General features: G+C 42.1%; 2 protein-coding genes across 15 annotated transcripts in view; one reads left to right on the top strand and one right to left on the bottom strand.

The window, feature by feature from the left end:
* Positions 1-91: 91 nt before the first annotated feature.
* Positions 92-2,432, bottom strand: PTPMT1 (protein tyrosine phosphatase mitochondrial 1). Its single transcript, XM_061998271.1, has 4 exons — positions 2,224-2,432; positions 2,073-2,153; positions 1,438-1,629; positions 92-345 (listed from the first exon to the last, which is right to left on the bottom strand). The coding sequence occupies exons 1-4, from the start codon at positions 2,392-2,394 to the stop codon at positions 214-216; spliced, it is 576 nt and encodes a 191-aa protein (XP_061854255.1). The 5' UTR covers positions 2,395-2,432; the 3' UTR covers positions 92-213.
* A 151-nt stretch (positions 2,433-2,583) lies between these two features.
* The window catches only part of CELF1 (CUGBP Elav-like family member 1), a 64,264-nt gene continuing 44,353 nt past the window's right edge, over positions 2,584-22,494 (top strand). For 9 of the 14 annotated variants that reach the window (XM_061997636.1, XM_061997644.1, XM_061997643.1 and 6 more), the window contains exons 1-2: positions 2,718-2,758; positions 17,925-17,965. The gene's annotated coding sequence lies outside the window, so the exon portion shown is untranslated. Of the gene's footprint in view, positions 2,759-17,924; positions 17,966-22,494 lie in introns of those variants that run through there. The other 5 variants (XM_061997651.1, XM_061997652.1, XM_061997650.1 and 2 more) reach the window with 5 other exon arrangements.

The raw sequence follows: 22,494 nt of genomic DNA, 5'->3' as shown, positions 1-22,494 counted from the left end.
GGGAGAGGAGACCTATGGGCCTCCAAGAGAAACATAAGCCATAAGGAAAGAAAGGTTTAATTCAAACAGCCCAAGCTCCCTTTTACTGTCATTTATGTGAGAATTTCTTTATTGATTGTCAAGAAGTAGAACACTTCAGCCTTCATGACATCACTAGAACTCAGGGATTTTTAAAAGCAGCTGAGACAGACATTTGGATAGTTCTTGCCATCACTATGCAGTTGTCCCAGCAATCACAGTCCTGTGAAATGTCTCCAGGACCTGGACTTGCTTGTGCCGGACGAGGATGTGGGGACGGATCTTGGCAATAGCCTCTATCGCTTCCTGAGGGCTCCAGTGATGCAGCTGAAAAGGCAGAAATGAAAATCCATTCCATCCCTGCACCCGTTAATGGAGCTTTCACGGAGGCTACAGGCAACAGGAGAGTTATTAGAACACTTTGCTGCTTTGCCCCTTCTGTTTACTTCGTGTTCCCTTCAGAGGGGCTTGAATGCCAACACGAGTTCATGAAATGAGTCCCAGTTAAAGAGGGATGATTGCCGCCCTGGGACCTCCCTCCTGTCTCATGCTTCCATCATATTGGCACTAGTTTCCTGTCCTAGTCCCACCAGAGCAGAGCAAAAGTGCAGCTTGCTTTTTGAAGTTTATTAGAACTGCTAATACTCCCATTGTACTTCAGCACCTGGTGAGAAAAATTTCCAGGGAGCACTTAATCATACCAACAAAAGAATCCACAGGTGGGATTTTGTTCTTAGTGCTGGCTTACCCAGCTGGGGCTGTGCAGGAACTCAGAAAACCAAAGTCACTTCTCTCAATCCTCAATGGTATTTACTTCAGTTAACCAAGGAGAAATTCTAAGCAACAAAAAAGGATGCTCAGCAAACCTCCCCTCACGAGTGGCTTCTTACTCCCATCTCAATCTGTCCCTCCTTAGGAAAAATTAAGAATGGAAGAATCATTGAAAAACCTGTTGAGAACTTACTCTGTGAATGGCCCAGAAAACCCAGCAGCTTCCTGAAGTCTGACCAATCTGCCAGAACCAGCAGCAGATACTGTCAGACCATGTGTTTCAGAGCTTTGTTGCAACAACAGTTTCTTTGTTCCTGTAAGAATGTCTTTGCCAGTGCCTGCGTTAATAACTAAAGCTGGCAGGGGCAGACCGTATGGATGAACGACAAGAGCACTCACAATGGCAGCTACATTGCAGCTTCACCACTGTCTCACTGCCAGGAAGCATTATCATCATATCTTGACAGTATCATGAGCATAAATGGAGACGGTGTAAAATGGGTCTCCAGTCTAAACTCTGTAAAATCATGGAAGATTTATGTACCTGTACGTGCTCAGGCTCCTTGAGCAAAAGCAAACTGTAAAGGTTGGCTGTATTTACCCAGACTGTGTGAAAACAAACCCCATGTAGTTTAGAATCCTTCTTACTTGAATTAAATAGGCTGCCACCACGGTGGCACTGCGGGAGCGTCCTGCCTTGCAGTGCACGTAGACACTGTTACCACAGGCTCGGTGTTTCAGGATGAATTCAACACCTTTGTGGAGGTTTTCCAAGGTGGGGACCCCGGTTAGATCCACGGTGCTGAGACGCAGTTGCTCCACTCCCATTGCCTCCCATTCCTGAAATGGACACAGCACATTGCACCAGTGAACTGCTTGGGGGGGGGTGTTTCTCTAGAAAGAAAACACAGGAGACAGCTGGGAAATCCAGTGGGGTCCTTTAAATCAGACTTATGGACACTTTAGTACTGGCTGTCAGAAAGAAGTGAAATGGAAATGAAGAGATGTGGAGTTGAGCTAAAGGTAAGGAGAGGAGCTGGGATCTCACCCCAAATCAAACGTGGGTTTAACGCCCCCTTTGCCTCTTTACCACTGTAGCGGGAACACTTGGCTGTAGCCTCGGGTTTTACTGGTTGGTGGCATAGTTTAAAAAGTCGGCTTAGACCGGAGGAAGCCCCGTCTGTACTGTCCAGAGACTGCGCTGTCGCTGCCAGGATAGCGGCAGGAGGCGGCTGAAGCCTCGCCCGCGCCGCGCCGGGCACGGACCCTTCCCGGGGGCTCACCTGGGCGGAGCAGCAGAGGAAGCGGGTCTCATACTCCTCGTTGAGAGTGACCACGGCGCGCACGTTCTCGTCCGCCACCAGCTGCGGGCAGAGCACCGTCAGGCACCGGCAGGCACCGCCGGCCCGCCCCGCCGCGCCGCGCCCGCCTTACCCTGCGGCTCCGTGCCCGCAGCGGCAGCGCGCCCAGCAGCACGGTGCGGTCGATGCGGTGGAACCAGGGCCGGCGGGAGCCGGGCAGCCGCGCCCGCAGCGCCGTGTACAGCAGCGTCGGGTAGAAGAGCAGCCGCGCGGCCCCGGCGCCCAGCGCCTCCGCCACCCCCATGGCCGGCCCGAGGCGCGGGGGAGCCGCGGACGAGCGCACTGCGCGCGGGCGGCTGGGGGAGCCCGCGGCGGGAGCCGGGGCCGCGGGGCGGGGCCGGCGCCGCGGCGGCGGCTGCAGCGGGGCGGGGCGCGGAGGGCGGGGCGCGCGGCCGCGGGCCCTCCACCTCGGGCCCGCTGTGGTCTCTCCCGGAAGCGCCGCCATCTTGCGGAGGCGGCCGGAGGCGGCGCAGGGAGGAGAGCGGGGCGCGGGCGGATCGCCGGGGGCAGGTGAGGGCGGCGGCCGCCAGGAGGAGCTCGGGCCGGGCGGGGACGGCGCGGAGCGGAGCGGAGCCGAACTCGCCGGGAGCGCGATCCGCCTCGCGCAGGTAACGGCTCGCCTCCTCCCGCCCGTTCCCCTGCGCTCCCGCCGTGAGGCCACTCGTGCCGGGCCGCGGCGGCGGCAGCCTCTGCAGCGGGCGCTTCGCTGCCGCCCGCCCGCTTCTCCCCACGCCGCGGCACGGAGGGGGCCGAGGCCCGCAGGGGAGCCGCCGCCTTGTGCGCGCCACGCCGGGGGCGGCGGCCGTCCCGCCGGCAGCCCTCTCCGGGGCCCGGAACCGGAGGCCTCCGGTTGTCGTATCTGATCCGAGCGCTGACAGCGCCTCGGGCGCCGCCGGGCCGCGGGGCGGCGGCGGGGGGCGCTGCAGGTGCGAGCGCGGCCCGAGGCGGTGTCGCCACCGGCGGGGGGGCGGCTGCGGCGGGCCCGGGGCGGCTCTGGGCGCGCGGGAGCGGCTCCGCCGGACCGCGGCCGCCGCCAGCCTGCGGGGCCGAAGCGGCGCGGAGGGGCCCGGGCCGGGGGCTCAGCCCGGCGGCACGGGGCGCGGTTACGTGTCCTTGGAGGCGCGGTGGGGATCTGGCTTTTTGGGCTGGTGAGACGTAGAGGGTGGAAGGAGAAGCGCAAGCAGGGGAATTGGAGAGCAGTACGGGGTGAGGATTCCTAGTCTCAGAGTATGAGAAGACGTGACGGACACTTCTGGACTGGAATAAGAAGAGAAACCTAAAAACAGGGAGAGACTGAATGTAAAACGAATGCTAAATGCATGAAGAAGCAATAAAAGTTGATAGCAGCGTGAGATTTTTTTTTAGAACCGTTTACGGGTAGGAAGTTGAGAGGCAGCATTGTAATGAAGCGCAGGAGCTTCATTCCTTTAAATTCCTGAGGAATCGTTGCCCAGACGTTTTCACCTTTAAGGCACAGGCATTCTCTTCTGGCAGAAGTTGCCGGGGAGCATTTTTCAAATATTCTAGCTTTCTCGTGTGTACCGCTCGAGTGTGGTTGTCGGGTGTGTTTCACCGGGAGCTCACTTGATGTAGAAAAATACTCGGTGGGGATTTCTACCTTGAAGTGTGCTTTGCTTCTGGTCTACAGGAGCTTGGACTTCGAGTATCATGGTTTGGGGTGGCTTTTTGTGTGTGTGTGTCTATTTTTCTATCCTTCCAGTCTTACTCTTTGTACTAATGATCACAATAATTGCTTGATTGTTTCCTGGTGTATTTTACAGCCTCTGTTGCTTTTATATAGGTAGACTGTATTGCATTGATTTAGTGTTACTTATGTATTAAACCCATCACATAGTTTTTTTCTTCCTCTCAGCTATGTTCTTGGGAGCCCTGGATGATGTGAGGTAGGATACTTCCTAGAGTTGTCTCTGGTCCCAAGTCTTTAAGAGGCGGCTTTGTTGGAACTACTACTGCTGTGGGAGATGTTTAAAAATACTCCTTACGTCTTTACACTCAGATAGGAAATGTTAAGGTGGGTGCAGCTTGCATTCTGCAACTGAATATATTCAGTTGCCTTCCCACTGAGGAAGAGTCCCCAGGGCGGAAGCACAATCCTTACATCTGTTCAGGGACAGACATGGCTGCAGTTGTCTGTACCAGGAAAATCCCTAAGCAGGGGTTTAAAAAGAGGAGGGTGTAAATTGTTTTGTTTTCAAGGTGTTTACAGTTTTTTTTTTCAACCCCCCAGCTCACTTTCAGGGTTATGGCTGATCTTTATTCTGGGAAAGTAGGTGTTGCTTTGTAGAGCTAGTTCACCCTTTGTGAATGCTCACTCTTGGGTGGCTGTGGCTTTCCTTGTCAAAGTTTCTGATGACACATTAAAGAAAAGTCACTTCTAGATCCAACCTCCTTAGTTCTTTGCTTGCCCTTATGTGTTTGTGGGGGTTTTTTTTGTATATGAAGCAAAACAAGCTTAGGAAATTATGTTTACATGCAAAAGAAAGAAGGAGCACAATGTCTGTGGGAAAGTAGGTGGTTGAAAAGTGACAGTTGTAAAATCATGAACACTAAACCACAAAGATTTATGTGTTAGGTAGTTTTGTTTCAAAAGTATATGGCTTAAAAACCTTCAAATCAGTTGAAGAATCGTTAGATGGAACAAATTATGGCACTAAGTATTATAAAGTATTTATAATATTGCATAGCTTTTCAACTTGCAGCAAACAATGTTATGCTGAATTCGTTGAAGTTCATGAAAGGTAGATGTTTACGTGGTTCTTAAATATTTAGACTCACACTGGGTTAGGTAAAATACTACCTATAATCCAGTCTCTAACTGAACTTTGTAAGAAACTTTGTTATGAGCAGGTTGTTCCTACCTATGTCTTGCAACTTTTTCTGAAATGTCAGTGACTGTGCTTCTTAATTTCATCTGTTTGCTTTCTGGGTCTTCAGACACAAATCTCTTCAGAGAGCGTACTGTAATTTTATTTGTTAGTGCCTTTTTTTTAGGCAAGGTGGGAAGAGATACAAATTCTCCTTGTTTTTGAGATTTCGTGATTGTTGGCCTCCATCTGTGATATCTAAGAAGAACCAGCTGTTCTGGCTGTTGAAACAGGCTGTTCAGTGGCGTGTCCATGAGGCAGTCCAGTTTTCCAAGTCATAATGTGAGTTCTGCTACAGAAACAGCAGCAATAGTCCATTCTGCTTTCTTGTTTCTCAGTCTTACCATGAATGGCTTTACTGCATATGCCTAAGATTGAAATAAAACATTTTTGCTTCTTGTGCTTTGCTTTACTGTTCCCCAAGGCTATGTGCAGTTATTCATTGCCTTGGTAACTGCCTTCAGGCAAGAGTATCGTTCTTATCCATTGATAGTTACTTGGCAGGGAAAAAGAAGTATAAATCACAGCATAGTAAAATACTTCAGAGTTTATTAGAATTGGAGTTGTAAACTGAGAAAAGTTATCTAAGCCCTCTAATGGGTATTTCTCTTGAAATATCACAACACAGTATCTTGAGTTGTGATCCTGTTACAAGATGTCTTGAGGCAAGAGAGGTTACCTTGACTGGGAAAAAGTAACAGGTAGTTTAATTGCCCATCTTCCAGTCATTAGAGATGCTTGTGTTATACAAAAAAAAAAACCAAGATACCACCTTCTCTCCTGTTGCCCTCTACACCAATTGTAGCTTGTCCTGCCAAGACATTTGGTGTTTGGGTCATAATAAGTGAAAAGACAAAGCTTTAGCATTCACACTTTGAAGAGGAGTTTTCCCATATGTCAACCAAACATCACTTTGTTTGCACCTGATGTGAGATTCGGCTGTGTAAAGCCAAAATATGCATTAAGTTAAAGCAGGAAGTTTGGATAAAGCAAGGAAGAAAATATGAAGTGCTTTAAAGCGTCAGTGCAAATTAGTCTGCAAATGCTTTGCTGTAACAATGAGTAACTCACAAGTCTGAACTGTGATAGAGCAGGCTTGAGAGCCATATACTATGGCATAGTCATCATCCCAGGTAAACAAACTATTCTTTCTGACATCTCGAGTAGCATGAAACTTCCATCCATCTTAGCTCTGTGTGTTTTGAAAGAAAAGGCTTTGTGGCTAACTGGAAGTCAGGATGGACTGTGAGCAACTAGATAGCTGAACAGACCAGCTTTTGGTAATATGTGGTGCTGATTTGCAGTCAAGTTATAACTGATTTAATGACTTGGCTTGTGGTGGTGAAGTTCCAGGTGGACTAAAATGTTATGATCTGGGCCTGAAATCATATCTTTCTGGGATTTTCACGTTGATTTAATTAAAATTGCTTGTAACTATATCTTAGAATAGCTGGCTTAGATATTGCTGAAGGAGTTCTTTGTCCTTTTCAGCAGCACACCTCAAGGAGGTCTTGAATGAGCGTGTGGATAAGAGGATGAGTGTTTGAGTTTTCAGTAACAGGCTGCTATGGTGTCTGGCAGGTTTTCCTTTGCAGACCATGGGGTTTTTTAATGGTTGCATGCTGTGTCTTCTCTCAGAACTGAATTCTCTGCCAGTCCCTCTAAGAACTCAAGTGAAGTTTTGTGTCGTGCCTTGTTTTTACTTGAAACTAACTCGAGTTTTTCAGGACCTTGACTGCTTTTTTTTTTCACCTCCATCAAAATTGTTCTTTCTGGTAGCTTTCACTTCTACCTGCAGGCTGTTTAATACTGCATCTTTCACAAAAACAACTGCATATCCACTAGATTTCAGTATTTCACATGTCAAACTATTGTTCTTCATCATTTAGAATTCAGGTTTTCACTGAATCCAGAATATTCTGTGCTATTTTTGCCTCAAACTAGGCAATGCAGAAGATATTCCAACATACACATGCTATCCACAAATCTTTCAGAATCATTTGGAAAGGGAACATTCACGTCTGGGTTTTTTCAAAGCAGAGGAGTTGATTATTTAGGAAGTCTGTAATTTGAGTGAAGTATTTAGCAATGTCCAAGTCTACATACAAAAACGCTAGCATCTTGCTTAATTTACTCTGTGTAGAGACTTGCAGGATGGACATCAGACATCTTATTAATATCTCTCTGAAATCTTACATAGTAGAGCTTTGATAAATGATTCTTCAGAAGGCAATGAAATATTCTCTCTTCCTGAAAGACCAATATATTTTTGAATGTCAACTCTAGGTCTTGCATTTCCTGTAGGTACAACACAATGTAATTCTTGTCTCATTTTTAATTTGAGATCCCTAAGCACAACACTACCTCAGAATCTTTGTCGTCTCACCTGTGCCCACTCGTTACTTGCCTTCCAAAAATTCTTGGTTTCCATTTAAACATCCAAGTTCAGAAACATATATCTTAATGACAGGTCAACTTAGTGCAGAATTGTATTTCTTCTAGGGGTGTTTTCTGGTCTTGCCTGTCATTGTGTTATGTACAATGTCATCCACAATTGATGAGCAAAACAGTAAAGATCCCTTGCACAGTCATAAGTGACATTGGAAGTGCTGTTACCATTGGCAATGATCAATATGCAAAGTCTTTGGGGATAAAAGGGGTTGTATATTTACTTCTCTAAAACGGTTTTAATGGCTCAGAAATCTGTGATCACAAGCTTGGTGACTTGGGAAAAGGTGAGGATTTCCTGATATTTTTGGAGTAAAGCCACCTGTGTGACACTTTGGATTGTGCATTCAATACCAGAATTTTATCACTGTCAGAGTCTGGCAATACTGGTAATACTGACTGTACTTCGCAGTATGGAAGCTCTGATGATGCAGAACTTGTTTTACAGTGTGTTTTAGGTTTTAAAGTACTTTTTTCATTTAGTTCAAGACTCAGTTTAATAGGATTTCATGACTGCTTTCAGGGGAGCGGGACTGGGACATATTCTTGATCCTTTTTTATGAGGAAAATAATTAAGGATATGCTTAGGCATACAGCTCATTTGGAGTGTGCTGGATTCTTCCTGAATTTGCAAAGAGCCTGAACTATTATCTCAGTCATGAGAAATTTGAGGAATACCAAGATTGTTGGTTTAAATACCAGCACTTGTGTATCAACTTGCAAGTCACATTAACAGAACCACCTGACTAATGGACTTCTCTGAGTTCTGAATTGGTTACTGCATTTCTGATGTAGTGCAACAAAGGGCAAATGTCATGCTTTCTGGTTCAGGAAAATGCTTTAAAAGGGAGAAATATTTAAAAAGGTTGCTATAATTTGGGGGAAGGGAGCAGGGAGGTCAAACCAGGAGTTTAGTATGTGGATGTGTGCATCCAAAAGCAACAGGGAAAACCTGGGCACCTCAGTAGTTGTTGAAATGGTGGAGGATATGGAGATTCCCTGGAAGGGACATTTTGTCCTTGTGTCTTGAGTTGCTGCCTGAGTTCTGTTGGATGAAGTGTCTTGGACGTTTCTCTACTACTAAGGTGGGTTCATGTAAAATGGACTTGGAACTCATTTCAAGTTTGGACACTTTGATTCTCCTCTTCCTCTGCAGAGTGTGAGAGTGAACGAGGGGGTGTGTGTGTAAAGTAACTTGTCTTAGCAATGGTCCCTTTCAGAGACCATGTATGGGTAAAGCAGTTTGGCTGGTTCAGCTCCCTGCTCCTCCCTCTCCGAGAGCTGAGCAGAATCTCTCCTGCTGAAACGGTTGTTCCACTTTCTGCTTTCTATATTTGTACAGCAGCAGCAGGCTGGCTAGCTAGGCAGTGTGGCCAGCCCGTGTGCATTCAGCATTGAGCAGAATTGGGAGCCAGGGCTTACAGTTCTCTGTTGTTACGTCCGTCCGTCTGTCTGTCTGTCTCTGCGTCTCTGGGGAAGACTGGCGTTCCGAGGGAAAGGTGATCTGTTTGTAGATACGTTCTCTTTTTGGTTTTGTTTTTTGTTTGTAAAATGCAGTTCAAGTTGTGAGTCTAGGGACAGGCAATGGAGGAGGGAGGGCAGCTGTCTTTTAGGGAGAGCGTGTCGTGCTCGGCAGTGGCATCAGAAAGATGCAGTTTTAAGCTCCAAAAGAGCTGCTGTGTTCTGGGATGAGGATTTTTAATGTTCCTGCCTACTTTGGGGAGTGATTAGCCAGAGACTGTATCTTTCCATAAAAGGTCTGTTGTCACTGTCTGCCGTGAAGATTAATGAAAGCTAGATCCTGTCCTGGAAGAACTGAGTGCTGTCTTTGCTTGTTATGGACAAGGAAGATTAACATGGAGTCAGACCCAGGCCAGCCTAGCTCACAATAAGGAGCTGGTGCCTGAGGGATAGGCTTGTAGGAAATACCTTGTTAGGAAGAGTTGGAAACTTACAACTAGGACTTCCTTGGCTATGCCTTTGCATAAAGTTTGTATTAAAGCCCTGCAGACATAGGGCTGACTATTCACAGTTGCTTTTCTTCGGTAGTTCTGGTGAAGAATAGTACAGAAAGCCTTTTAGCTGCTGGCATTGTGGTTAACTGTTGATATGGTGTTCTCTGAGCAGCAGAAAGGTGCTCAAAATAGTGGCAGCAACTTGGATCCCTGAATAACATTTGAAATAAAATTTTTGAGAGAGAGAAAAAGGGAAAACAGGTTATAGGGTACTTTTATGTTTTCCTCGTGCTGTCCACTTAGAAATTCTGCTGCCTTTTTAATGTCTATGCAGCCCTTTTGTTTCTGGAACTTGAGAGAGGAAAACAGTGTTTCACCTCTGAAACAGAGACGAGTTCTTGAGGACCATATTCCATAAATTCAGTCTAAATTATTTTTCATTCCTACCATTACAGTGTCTTCAATCAGATACTCTGTAGTTGTATCTTGAATTTGCAAGAGGGAAATTTGGCGATCTCAGCTGCCTCGTAATATCTGAATTACACTGTGTCTTAAGTGCCCTGATATGTTTCCCAATTCTGGCATTCCCTTAAAGCCCTCTGGTTTTGGGGTTTTTTTTTCCCCACTTTTCCACTTCCTGACCCCCTTGTTGGCATCCTTTCCATTTATACTAGCCAGAGCAAAGTGCCAAAGACACAATCTAAACTTAGTTCCAGAGTTTACAGTACCAACTAAGAGCAAACCTTGGTAATCTTTGGTGCCGGTGATTGGGGTTTGTACAACTCCTCTACTCAGATGGTAGCATATTAAATTTTTGCATGTAGTCTTGTAGCAGGAATATGATCAGGCAGTTTCAAAGACCTCTTGGAAGTGTGTTTAAAAAGAATTGTTTATCCGTTCTGTGAAAGGTGTCATGATAATGGGTAAGACACCGAAGTGCTTCAGAACACTGAACACGTTCATCAAGTGCATTGAGTAGCTGAAAGATAAAACCAAGCTGTAGGATGGCACCATGAGATTTAAGTCTTCCATTCTGTAAGAATCTTCCTAAAGGCAGTATGTAAGAAAGTGACATTGTTCAAAGCTGAGCTAAGCTGTTAAGTGTGTTTCCTGGAAGACAGATGCTTTGAGCTACATTTACAGTAAATTTCTTGCATCTATTGCTTACAAGTGCAAAAAGGATAACTTAATACCCTACTTATTTCCAGGAATTTCGTGTAGCAAAATATAATATTTTAGATGCATAAGGGTAGGGAATAATATTTACCCTGTATACTTTGAGTTTAAGAGAGAATACCCAGTAAACCATTCTAGATTGACTGCCTTGTTATCCTATTTGCAGAAAAGATTTCATCAAGGTTGGAGAGAAGTGGGAAGCTAACTTTTGTCTGACATCCTTTGAAGGTCCTGAAATTCCACAGGAAGGAGTAATTTTTTAGTTTCTTCTTGCTTTATTGTTTTTAGTCTTTATGAAAGGAATTCAAGTGGGGGCTTTCTTTCTGTTGTGGGGTTTTTTTGACGTCATAACCATGCAGTTAAGTAATTAAGTTATGTTAAAGGTGGACATACGGAAAGGTTACGGGAGTCTAGAATTAAATCCAGTGTTCATTTGCAGTTAGTTAAACTTTTAACTGCTGTTGAAAAGTTATTACAGGTGTTAAACTACAGGAAGAATAAGTGAAAAGTGAAAGCTGAATAAGATTTACTTGTGATTTAAAACTGAATGATACATTTTAATCAAGGATAGGGAGCAACATGTCTTTACCTATTGGAGGCAGTCCACTGACAAAGAACTTGGGCAGTAATCACAGAACCACAGAATGGCAGGGATTGGAAAGGACCCCTAGAGATCAGTCCAACCCACCTCCTAAAGCAGGTTAACCTAGATCAGGTTGCACAGGAACACGTCCAGCATTCAGTAAAGGTGACTATGCAGAAGAACACTCTTCTTAGAAGTATAGTGTTTTCTTAGCAGAAGTAGTGGAAGCCTTATTTATCACTCGTGGCCTTAAAAAAGGATCCATCAGTAGAGAATCAGTCATGTGAAATTTGGCACCTAAATCTGGTGAGTAATTTGAGTGAGCTTGTGCTGAGTTGCTCTGAATGAGACTTGTTCCATCTTTCATGTGTTTCCCTTTTTGTTTGTCCTGCCAAGGGAATTGGTGTGGTTGTGCAGTGAGTTCAATCAGGGAACAGATCTGGGTTAAAAGTACTATTTTCCTGTTGCTATTGGTGGGCTAGATAACCCCTGGATCATTTCCTTTCTCAGGCTTGTTACACAGGTGGGGATAGATAGGGAAGAGCTGTGCTCTGTTCCCTTAGCAAGAGCATCAGCTTAACCTGGATCTACTGTTAGATTCAAATATCTCGATCTATTCCTTTACATTTCGGCCCTATTTCTAATTGTTATGAAAAGCTTATATCCAGTCTTCTCTAGTAATGTAACCTGAAAAAAAGAAGTAAGAATTGTTTTCATGTGTTACCTGCTGTGGCACATATCATTTGGTTCTAGGCAGGTACTTAATGTTTTTGTAACATATTTCTTTATGAAAGCAATATTTGATACATGCCGTGTTTGATGCTGTGGTATAGAGAAACCTGCTGTTCATTTGGGAAAAAATTGGTGAACTTTCCTGATGTGAGGACAGAGAGAAGGTCATGTGCCATGTGGAGTTTTGATTGAGGGTGTGTAAGGCACCTCCAGAGTCTAGATATAAGGTGTAGAAATGCTGAGAATCCAGTAAGATATAGAAAAGGATTTAATGTCTCTTTTTTTGAATCCTCATGCAGCCAAATCTGTATTTATAGCACTTGTTTTTGTCATAAAGTTTCTGGAGTCTCCTGCTAGCAGTGGAAAGCAGCTGATGTCATACTGTGCCTTCCAGGAAAAGTGAATGGAAAGAATTGATGGAGAAGTGTGTCAGTGAAGAACGTCTGAAAATAAGTGCATAAAACTACAAGCCAGTACTGAGTCTCTAGTTCTTGGCAAAGTGCATTGACACTCTCGATCCTTCCCACCCCCTTCTCCCCACACCAAGCTAAAATCTAAGATCGGGTGACAGATACAGCCTTGTACAGCAGGGAGGCTTCCTGAGGCCTTGGGAACAAGAGAGGAGCAAGCAAAGCTGGCACAACTCAGTGAACATTAATCACCACAGACAAGCAGCCTGGAGGGGGTGTTTCAGGGTCATAGAATGGGCAGTGAAGGTAGTTTGAGGAGTAAAAGGCTACTGATATTAGTAGAGAAGACATTCTATTAGTTGTCTTGAGTTATTGGTAACCAAGAATGAAAATGAGACTTTTTCAAACACAGAAGAGTTCATCTTCAGCATGGAATTAACGTTTGTGAATGGCATTTAGATAGAAATAATGCTTCAAGGTCCTGCATGTGTTTACGATGTGTTTTCAGTAGGTATTAAGTTGTAAGTTAATGCACACCTTTTTCTGATGCTTTTATGTATTCTTTACAGTGATTTATGTGTTTCAGTACTGTATAAAGATATTGAAGGAGGGGTAAATATTGCAAAAAGGAAACCAAAGTATATACAAGTGATGCTGGAAATGATGACAAATGAGAATCCTTCAGTGAGCTTGAATAGATGCTTAGGAACAATTGCTTTGCAGTGAAATGGTTAGATTTTATGTCATTTGGCTTTTTGACCGAAAGTCGGGACATTCCTAAGTTAATGTTCCCACAGCAGTGCCAATGTTCGCTTCTGAAGGAAAAGAAATAGTACAAAATATTATTTAATGCTTCAACTCTACACACCCAATATTAAGTTTCTTGAAGTGTTAATGAGAATTATTTGTTGTTTAAAGTGATTTGAGTCAATATTCATTTCATAAAGTAGAGCATTGACTTCAGTTCTTTGCAAGAGTGAGTGTAATTTGAGACCTATATCCATTTACTTCTGCAAAGGATTTGACTGTGTGCCTATTACCAAAATAAAAACAACAATGGAGTGTATTTCTACTCTTTGGTTTGCAGGCATGGCAATGGCAGGTTCTGCCATTGTAGAGTTCTTGGCAGGTATTTGTCTAATCTAAGCCAAGCAGGAGACACATACACTCTTAAAATAAATCAGTCTTTCTTAGTTGGGCTTCCTTGAAATAAAATATGAATTTTACTTAAACCTTTTGCAAATACAGAGTTTCAAGTCTCCTCAAACTTTTGTATCCAGTTTCATTCCAATCTTTTAAAATTAGGACACCTCAAAATGATTTTCCCTCTGAAGCTGGCAGTAGGTGCTACAGATGCCCTCATTTTAGTATTTTAGGTGTGACAGTATTCATGTTGCATTTGAGGATGTTTGTGGAGAGATCTGCAGTACAGTTTTCTTCTTTGTGTGGATTTGAATCTCGTCTGTGCAATCGAAAGAAGTGTGTAAGGACCTTGATACCATTACAAAAGATTTACCTCAACCCAGAGCTATGTGAAGTGTGTCTGTCTAAACACTGCACTGGGGTTATCTTCCCATTGAGATTTTTTTTTTTCTTGCCTTTAACGGTGAGTACAAATGGTAGTGTTTGAATCTAGTGGCTGAGACGAACAGATTGTTACAAGTTCAGCTAATGTTGTTCCTTCTAGAAGTAGGCTTAGTGGTGAAGTGGGTTTTGTTTGCTGTACCTCAGTGTTTTACTCAAAAGAATGCGTAAAACTCCCTGCCACAGTTGATAGGTCTTACTGTGTCATGTACAGTATCTTAAAACATAAACACACGTTTTCTGAGTATTTTGGATCCTTGTTCAAAAACTAAATCCGGTGTGTTGGTGAGTACCTTTTGTGTTTGCAACTTGAGGTATTTTGAGAGTCCCTTAATACCACAGTCTGGAAGGATATACCAAGCTTAAATCTTTTGTTGGTGACATTCTTTGTTCTTTATTAACCGACAAATATTTTGTGGAAACTTCTTTCATGAAGTTGTTTACTAGATTTTCAGATGAGATGTAACAGTGTGATGATACTCTTCATAAAGAAAATCCGTAAGATGAGACTGTAGAAATGGAAACTCTTGGGGCCACAGAGTGACCTGTCTAATACTATTAAGTTTCATAGTTAGCAATTACACGTTGTCTACTAACCTATGTGCACGTTAGTAGTTGTGCTGGCAGCCCTGAAGGAAACAGTGTTTGACAGCTCTGTCTGCAAACACAAAGTTAGCAGGCACAGTGACTACAAGCTATTACCTTGCACTGAATAAGTAGCTTCTGGTGCTGAGAGGTTTGGGTGCTGTAAAGATTGCAGTAGAAGTGCATTTCTCAGATAAGGAAGTATGACTGCTTCCATGGTAAGGTTTTGGCACTACAGGAGTTTGTCCTCACTAGCTCTGTTGTCCTGCTGTCTCATGAGTAAAGTTTATTAGAAAGTGACATGCTTTCTGTGGATTGTGGCCTAAATTGTATTGTAACTGAAACTTCACCTGATTTGATTAGGCCTCTCCATAATCTGACTTGTCTAGTACACATATTTCTTCATTCTCTGATGCATTGTTATCTCCCTCCTGCACTACGTCTGGAGAAAGTTACTTTTTATTTCCAAGTTTTTATTGTTGGCTGTATGTTAAGTTGCAGAGTCCAGACTGAATGTTGATTTATGTGAGAGACTGTTGACGCCAGAATATATCTGAAGTTTAGCTATGTGGTCCATTTTATCTGTTAGCCTCTTCAGTTGTCAATGGTAATCTTGACATCCCACAAACATTAATTCCTGGAAAGTGTAAAGAGAAATCAGAGCTAACTGGTCTAGACAAGTGCTGACTGGGACAGTAATTGAATTGATCAGAATCCATTAAACGATCCAATGTTCTCTTAAAGAACGTCCTGGTTGCTGGTGAGAATGAAGTTTTGCCCTTAAGTATCAAATCAACGTCTCTAGATTCATTTGGCTTCTATCCATTGTCTAATACTTTGTGGCTAGAGCCACTTGTTTTCATTACCAGCTGCAGTTCTATTTATGTTATATTGCATACCAGAAGTTGTAGCTGTTTGTTCATCGGTGACAATGTATTTTGTCACTCCTAACTCTGGCAAGGCTAAATGTTAAGCTTTCATTTTTTACGTGGAATTATCAGGTAGTGTCATAGTTCCTTCCAGCTTTGTACAGAAGTTGGAAGTGACATCTGTACTCAGGTGTAGCACTTGAATCAGAGGGACATCTTCAGGAAAAATCTTCTTTGCAAAGGTTGTGATTAGATGTCTGAAGTGACACCTGTTAATTGTTTTACTGTCAGCACTAGGAACCCACACTCATGTAACTATGAAAACGAGTCACTATTGATATCTAAAGCTGGGCTGGGGTGAATCTGCAGTTTGCACAACAGCTTACTGCCATGTCAGTTAATCACAAATTTTTAGGCTCCATGCATTGCTCACAGCATGTCAGCTGTATATACATTGATCTGAGGTATCCAAGTCTCATTTCTTCTGAGAAGAAGAAACTGTCAGATTCTTTGGCCTTTGGCCCAGGTTTGTCTGCTGTATAAACTTGGATTCAGTGTTCAGTATTCAATATCCAGTGTGTTTATGTTCTGCATGCAATTAAATGAACCGTACTAAAACATTTATGATTTAAGAGCATTCTCCCAGGCTTTCTACAAGTGGTTTGCTACTTGGTTTTTAAAATTTTTATTGTCTTGGATTTTGCCTTTGATTCAATGAGGTGTGTATTGTTTAACCAAAGGCATTAAAGGGTTATGGGATCCTCTGGCTATGTTAGCTGTACTTCTGGTTCCTTTGAAGTTTCAAAATTAATTCTCTAGAATGTTACATAGTTATGTGTGTGAAGGGAATGTTTTCTTTTTAACATTAAGAAGTTGTTTGCCAGTATATTCTTAAGCATTTACAAAATCAATGAGCTGTGTGTTTCATTGTTTTTCTGAAAGCTGATTATCGTAGAAATATAATAGCATTTGTGACAACTTCCATAGGGCTTAAATATCTGGCAAAGATTGAGCTTAAAAGGAAGAAAACAAAAGGTTTTTTTGTTATGTGTTGTTTTGAAGCCCATTCTGTTAGCAGGAATCTGAGACTTGTTTTTGGCCATAAACAAATACTCTTTAATTAAACTTCAAAAAAGAAAACGTGGGTGAGGTGGAAGGAGATGTCTGCAGGTAACATATTTGCCTGAATCACTATTAGGAGCTTCACAATCCAGAATGTCATTGTGAAACAGTACAAAAATAAGTATGAAAGGTGTTCCCTGACCAACAGTCAGTTATCAGTAATATTCCTGGAAAGATAAAGGAAAAATTTAGACATTTCAGAATACTGAGTTAAATTCCCTAGGATTCATGGATTTTATATTTATTATTCTTAATGAGAATTGTAACATTTTTTGTTTATATGTTTAGGATTCTATCTTCCTTTACAGGGTATTATATTTTACTAAATCAGTTGGACAGATTAGGAAGAAATTAATACAGTTGAAAATTACTACAAAATAATGACTAAGTAATTCTCAAGAGATCTCCCTCTGGAAAGAGGGCATGAATACATGGGATAAATTACCAAGGCAAGTTGGAAAGTACATTTGATAAATTACAAGTCAAGTTAGAAGGGGACTTGGATCACCTTTCCACACTTCTCAAAGAATATAGAACAAAGGTTGTGAAGGGGCTTGCAAAGCAGTGAAAAATGTAGAAACTCAAATGACCTTGTATAACTTCTCTCTTTGCACATGGATGCAGTTTCATGTGTGGTAACTGTAGATAAGTAAATGGATTTAGGTTTTCTGTGAAACACTGTTAGACTGCCATGACTGTAGGTCTGCAAAATAACCAAGGATGATGAAAAGAAGAGATTCTTTTAAAAAGCCAAAGCTTGTATTTAAATATATGTCAGCTTGTGTTGGGGGTCAGTTACTGAATCTGCAAAAAAAGAACCTTTAGTCCCAGAGCAGCATCCCCAACTTATAAGGGACTACTACAGAAGGTCTGTGTGGTTCCCAGTGATTCACTTAGGATGTAGAAATAGCTTTTTTTTTTGCCTTCTGGTGTTAGTTCTTTGTGTTCCCTAATTCAGAGCTTTCTTGTTCATTTCCATATATGCTGTCTTACATTAGAGTTCCCATTTGCAGGTTCACTGCTGCCTATTAGTGCTGCTACTGTCAAAATAATGTAATACAGAGGTTTAGGATTGTAGGCACTGCTGTTGGTTATGTACTGCTTCTGTCATAAGCCAAAACGCCAGACAGGTAGGATGAGTCCACTGAATGTTACTGGGAACCTACAAGACTACTGTTTTCAGCCATACTGTGTTTGCAGTCCTTTCTTTTGTACCTTTTCATTTATTCTCTGTATTTTTGAAATATGAAACTTAATTTTTGAGTCAAATGAGGGTTATTACCACATCATGATGACTTCTGGTATTAAAAATATGCTTTACTTTCACAGTTCTCAGCATTTTACAAGATAGAACTCATGTAAAGATTGCTAGTGTCTGATATTAACTCTGGAGTACTCAATGTCTGTTTTTTCCTTGTCTTTTAGAGTGAAGACTGGAACAACCAGAGGAAGGTGTGTAGCTGCAGGTATGAACCAAATACAGTTTGTATCCCTCGGTTACATATTGGAGCTTCCTTTTGAAGGTTTAGAGAGAAATTGGTTTTACTTTCAGTGATGAAAGTGGTTGTTTCCCACTGCAGTGACTGATGCTCCCTGAACCTTGAACTCTTTGCATTTTCCTGCCTTTGTACTGCTAAAGGGGGTTGGGAGTCTTACCAGCTTAGAACTTCAAGTACCAGGTCAATTGGCTTCTTTAGCTCCATCTGTAATTTAGTAATTTTAGAAACATAACTAACTATAAAGTAGAAACACATGTCTTCTTGACCAGGTCAAATCTGAAGTACATGAAACCCTGAAGGTATTAGTGGAAAAACCCTCTAAGAGCTGAGGCAGACTTGATAACGTGCTGCAGAACAGGAACGTAGGCCCTTGCTCCCCTCCTTGCTCCCCTCCTTGCTCCCCTCCTTGCTCCCCTCCTTGCTCCCCTCCTTGCTCCCCTCCTTGCTCCCCTCCTTGCTCCCCTCCTTGCTCCCCTCCTTGCTCCCCTCCTCAGATGAGTAGTCATGTGTCCTTTTGGTTATGCTTGGTTCTTGTGGTGGTTTGACTGCATGGTTGACAAAGTCAGCTTGACAAGCCAATAAAAGCTCTTTTGTGATCAAGTTGTTACTTCTCTGGTCTAGCTAGTTGGAATGATTTAGTGTGTGGTCAGAGAAGTACCAAAAGAGTACATCAGACTGTAACTGTGCACCTGAAGAGTTTCATTGGCTTCTGAGAACAATTGACCTGTAACTGCCCTGTCATGCTCAAAGTGTGTGATTGTTGCTCTTCTGATGAATCATCTCTGCTACAACAGAAATAGTCAAGGTGTCTTTTAGTCAGTAGACAACCAGGAAGAATTGAACTTTGATATTATTTTTTTACAATGGACATTTACTAGAGTTTCCTAAATACATTGGAAAATGCTTAGTCAAATCTACATCAGAAAGATAATCACATTTGTCTTTGAAGTGCAGGATATTCTGTCTTTCCATATGTTACTCATCAGAGTAGAAAGAGCTGAAGTTGAATTAAGAAATCCAGGAAAACCTTCATGTCCAAGTGGTTTTTAGAAAATTGGTGTTTAGCGGTTCCAGTTCAAGGGCACTGCTCTTCAGGCATTGTGGATGTTGCGGAGCACTCAGCTTCTTTCCTAACTGATTGCTGCTCTGTGCTTTGCTCTTCCTGTTCCTTTGCTACTCCATTAGGACCGTACAGAAGATAAGAAAGAGAGAATACTGGTCTTTATACTTGTGTTTTTGTCTGAAGGGGTCTGTGTCTTTTGAGACAGACTAATCTGTGATTAGACATAGTTTTGCAAACTCAGGGGATTCTGCCAGTTACGAAACACAGGTACAGAATCAATAGACTTTGGTTACTTAAATAACAAAATAGATTTTTTAAATAGCAAAATCATCTATCAAGCTTATGGTTACTGAAGATAAGTCATGAAACAAAACACTTCCATTTGGTGCAAGATCCATGGTTTCTAATCTTAAGAGCAACATAAGTTGAACTCATCTGTCTTAATGTGAATGTAGAAAAATATCCAAATGAAAAGAGGATTGAATCTCTTCTTGAACATCTGATAATGATATACCAAATTGTTTTATGCATCCCAGTATGGAATACCTCTTATGATGATTAACTCCATACATTTTATCCCACTTACATATGTAAGAATAAAATTGATAGCAGATTTCAGTCTGGTACAGAGAATAAAATTGAGGAGACCTCAGCTTTGCTTTGAGGTAAGTAATCAGTCAGCCTTTGAAATAACATTTGATTTAGTTCCCCACTTTTCTGGTAGCTGCCATCTTTAACCAGACAAGTTCTTGAATAGAGACTTTACCGTGAGACTCAGAAATGCTTCTTGTATTTGGAAACTTCCATACCACACTTTGCCAAAGTGAATTGAAAAGTTACTTTGTCAAATATTATTGTCTTAAAAGTGCCTTAAGAGCATTGACAGTTTCAAGACTGAGGAACTTCTACCTCTGTATTAACTCTAGGCATATCCACATTCACCCATGCTGGTATTCTTCTGGAGGACAAAAATGCCTTTGAACTGTTAAATGTTCTGTGAATAGTGTTTATATTGTTCTTACTGCGCTGGTGAGCTTGTTTTCCTTAAGGTAAAGCTTTAATGAAAACTCCCCTGAGACAGATCTGTAGGTATATTGTGTGATGAAGAATAGCAGCTTCTCTATTTTTATCTGAAGGATGTCTGTGTTCAATTACATTTTCTGCAGATCTGAGCCCCTTCCAAAATGGAAGTCACAGAGAAGAAAATGGGCATTAAAAGACTGTAGAGTCACTTACTTAGAAGGAACTTCAGCTTTTCTGCTGTAAGAGAAGTAAATTATTCCTCAATACTTCTAAGGCCATTTCTATTTCAGGAAAGATGATGTAAATTTGTTTGGTTATAGATAAATTTGTTTGGAGAGACTCTTCTGTGTCCCACTGGTATTCTTCATTCTTAGCTCTTTCCAAAGTTGAAACCTACTGATGTAGTAGTTCTTTAGACCTTATTAAAGAGGAAATTTTTAGGTAGACATGGCAGTATTTTCTTAGATAGTTAGGAAAATTAAGACACTTTTATGATACTGTTTCTCTCTTGACTTGAGAGGCTTGTAAAGTTTTGATATTTTGCAGCAGCATACTCTCTGTATTGGTTATGGTCCTGGATGTGTAAAACTCTAGGGAGGTTTAGCAAATGGCTGCTCATCCAAAGCCTGCAGCAGGAGTCTTAGCTTTGGTTAGGACACAGGATAATGAAGTAACAGCTTCCAAAATCAATGGTGTCTCCTCCATGCCAGGAGTGTTGCTGAAGCTTCCATTGTTGTATCTTAGTCCTATCTACCCCACAATGTATGTGGTAGATTGATTTTATTTGCTTTTCTAGGGATATTACATACCATTTCAGTCTCCACTCTGCTCATGGGCAATAATGGCTGTACCTTTGCAGCCTTGCACCAAGAGCCAGGGGAAGTCATGCTTTATATTATCAATTGATACATGCTTATATTCTGCGTGCTCTCCTGGAGCTTTCTGGGCTGCAATTGAACTCTCTTCAGGTGTCATACAACAAAAAGCTTTCATTTGGATAAAATGAAATGAGAGAAAAGCAGTCAGTGAATTTTTACTGTAGTATAATATTAACCAATTCTCATTTGTCTCTGGTGCTATTAGTGGAAACAACTTGAGATTAAAGAGTGACTCAAAACAGTTTGCAGGGCTGTTCTGATGTGTGCAAAGGACAATGAAACCTGAGAATTGTTTCTTTGTTAAGTTTAAGTGTACTAAATGTGAAGAAAAAAATCCCTCTGTCATACTTACACTTCAGAAAGATTTTTTTTGTTTTAAATGGGCCTGACTGCTGTTCGAAGACACTTCAGTAAGGAGAGGTTTTAAAATCATTTAATAATATGAAGTTTGTTTCTTTGAGTAAAGATTACATGTTGCATGTTTCTCAAATTAAAAAGGTAACTGATCAGTTCTTAGTTTGAGGTTTTACTTTACACATGCACAAGGTATATTGTTGGCAATAAACCTTTGTTAAAGGTGTTTTTGCTTCCCTGTGGTTCTCACGTAGGGTAATACAACAGTCTCCATACATGGTATTGGCCTGGAATTGCATAGCTAGTTCTTTGGTCTCCCCTGGGTCCAATATGCAACCACAGCAATTCTCTGTAAATGTAGTTGTTTTGCCTGTTGTAGTGGTTTGTGGCATGTTTGGCTTGAAGACAAGCAGATTGTTCAGTGCTTTCCAGGACCCTGTGGATTTCCAGCTCCTTAGCAGAACAACTACTTCTGGCTTTGTTTTAGTGGCAGAAAACTTACCTAAATGTGTAGTTGGTTCTCAAAATCTCTCTAGCAACTATTGTGGAGGTGATACATTATTTGTTTCCACTGCATCTTCTTGACCAAGTACAGAGCTGCAGATTCCTGTAATATAGGAAAAGACAGCAAAATGCAGGCCTATTTAAAACCAGAGTTCTAGGTCATGTGTTTGTATTTACAAAGTAAAAACGTTGAAGGAGATCTAAAGTGTTCTGTTCCATACAATTGCCTGCTTACATAAAAAGCTGAAATAGCTGAAGGTAAACTTCTGGCCAATCTGACCACCATTTCAGGTCATTTTTGTAAGCTCAGAAACAACATTTGGAGAGAGAAAGAGGGGAAAGGCAGTGTAAATGGATCTGTACCTCTGCTTTCAGGAGGTGATAGCTTGCAAGTGTTTGTATATTCTCCTAAAGATTTAAGCATTGAAGTGCAGGTGTGGTTTATCATCCATACTTTGTGTGTCTCGTGGTCTGAATTCAGTCAATAAATAAAAAGGGGCAAGGGAGAAATACTGCCAAACATTGCTGCCACTTTAAATGTTCCATCCTCTTTCCTTTTAGTAGGTCTATAGAAATGCATGTCCTCACTTCTTAGGCTCTCATTTCCTGCCTTGTCTCCTGTTCTGTGCCATAATGCTGCCTTTATTTCCTCTTACTGTTGTTGTCACGAAGCC

The sequence above is a fragment of the Colius striatus genome, chromosome 6, assembly GCF_028858725.1.
Source record: "Colius striatus isolate bColStr4 chromosome 6, bColStr4.1.hap1, whole genome shotgun sequence".
NCBI lineage: Eukaryota > Metazoa > Chordata > Aves > Coliiformes > Coliidae > Colius > Colius striatus.
Note: the sequence above shows the minus strand (reverse complement) of the source record. Positions and strands in the feature narration are given on the sequence as shown.

Bases quoted from the DNA above. Each gene is read 5' to 3' on its own strand.
- PTPMT1 (XM_061998271.1), bottom strand. From the start codon at position 2,394: ATGGGGGTGGCGGAGGCGCTGGGCGCCGGGGCCGCGCGGCTGCTCTTC. The intron at 1,630-2,072 runs GTGAGCCCCCGG...TGTCCATTTCAG, and splicing joins TCCTCTGCTGCTCCGCCCAG to GAATGGGAGGCAATGGGAGT. The intron at 346-1,437 runs GTAAGAAGGATT...CTGCCTTTTCAG, and splicing joins TGGCAGCCTATTTAATTCAA to CTGCATCACTGGAGCCCTCA.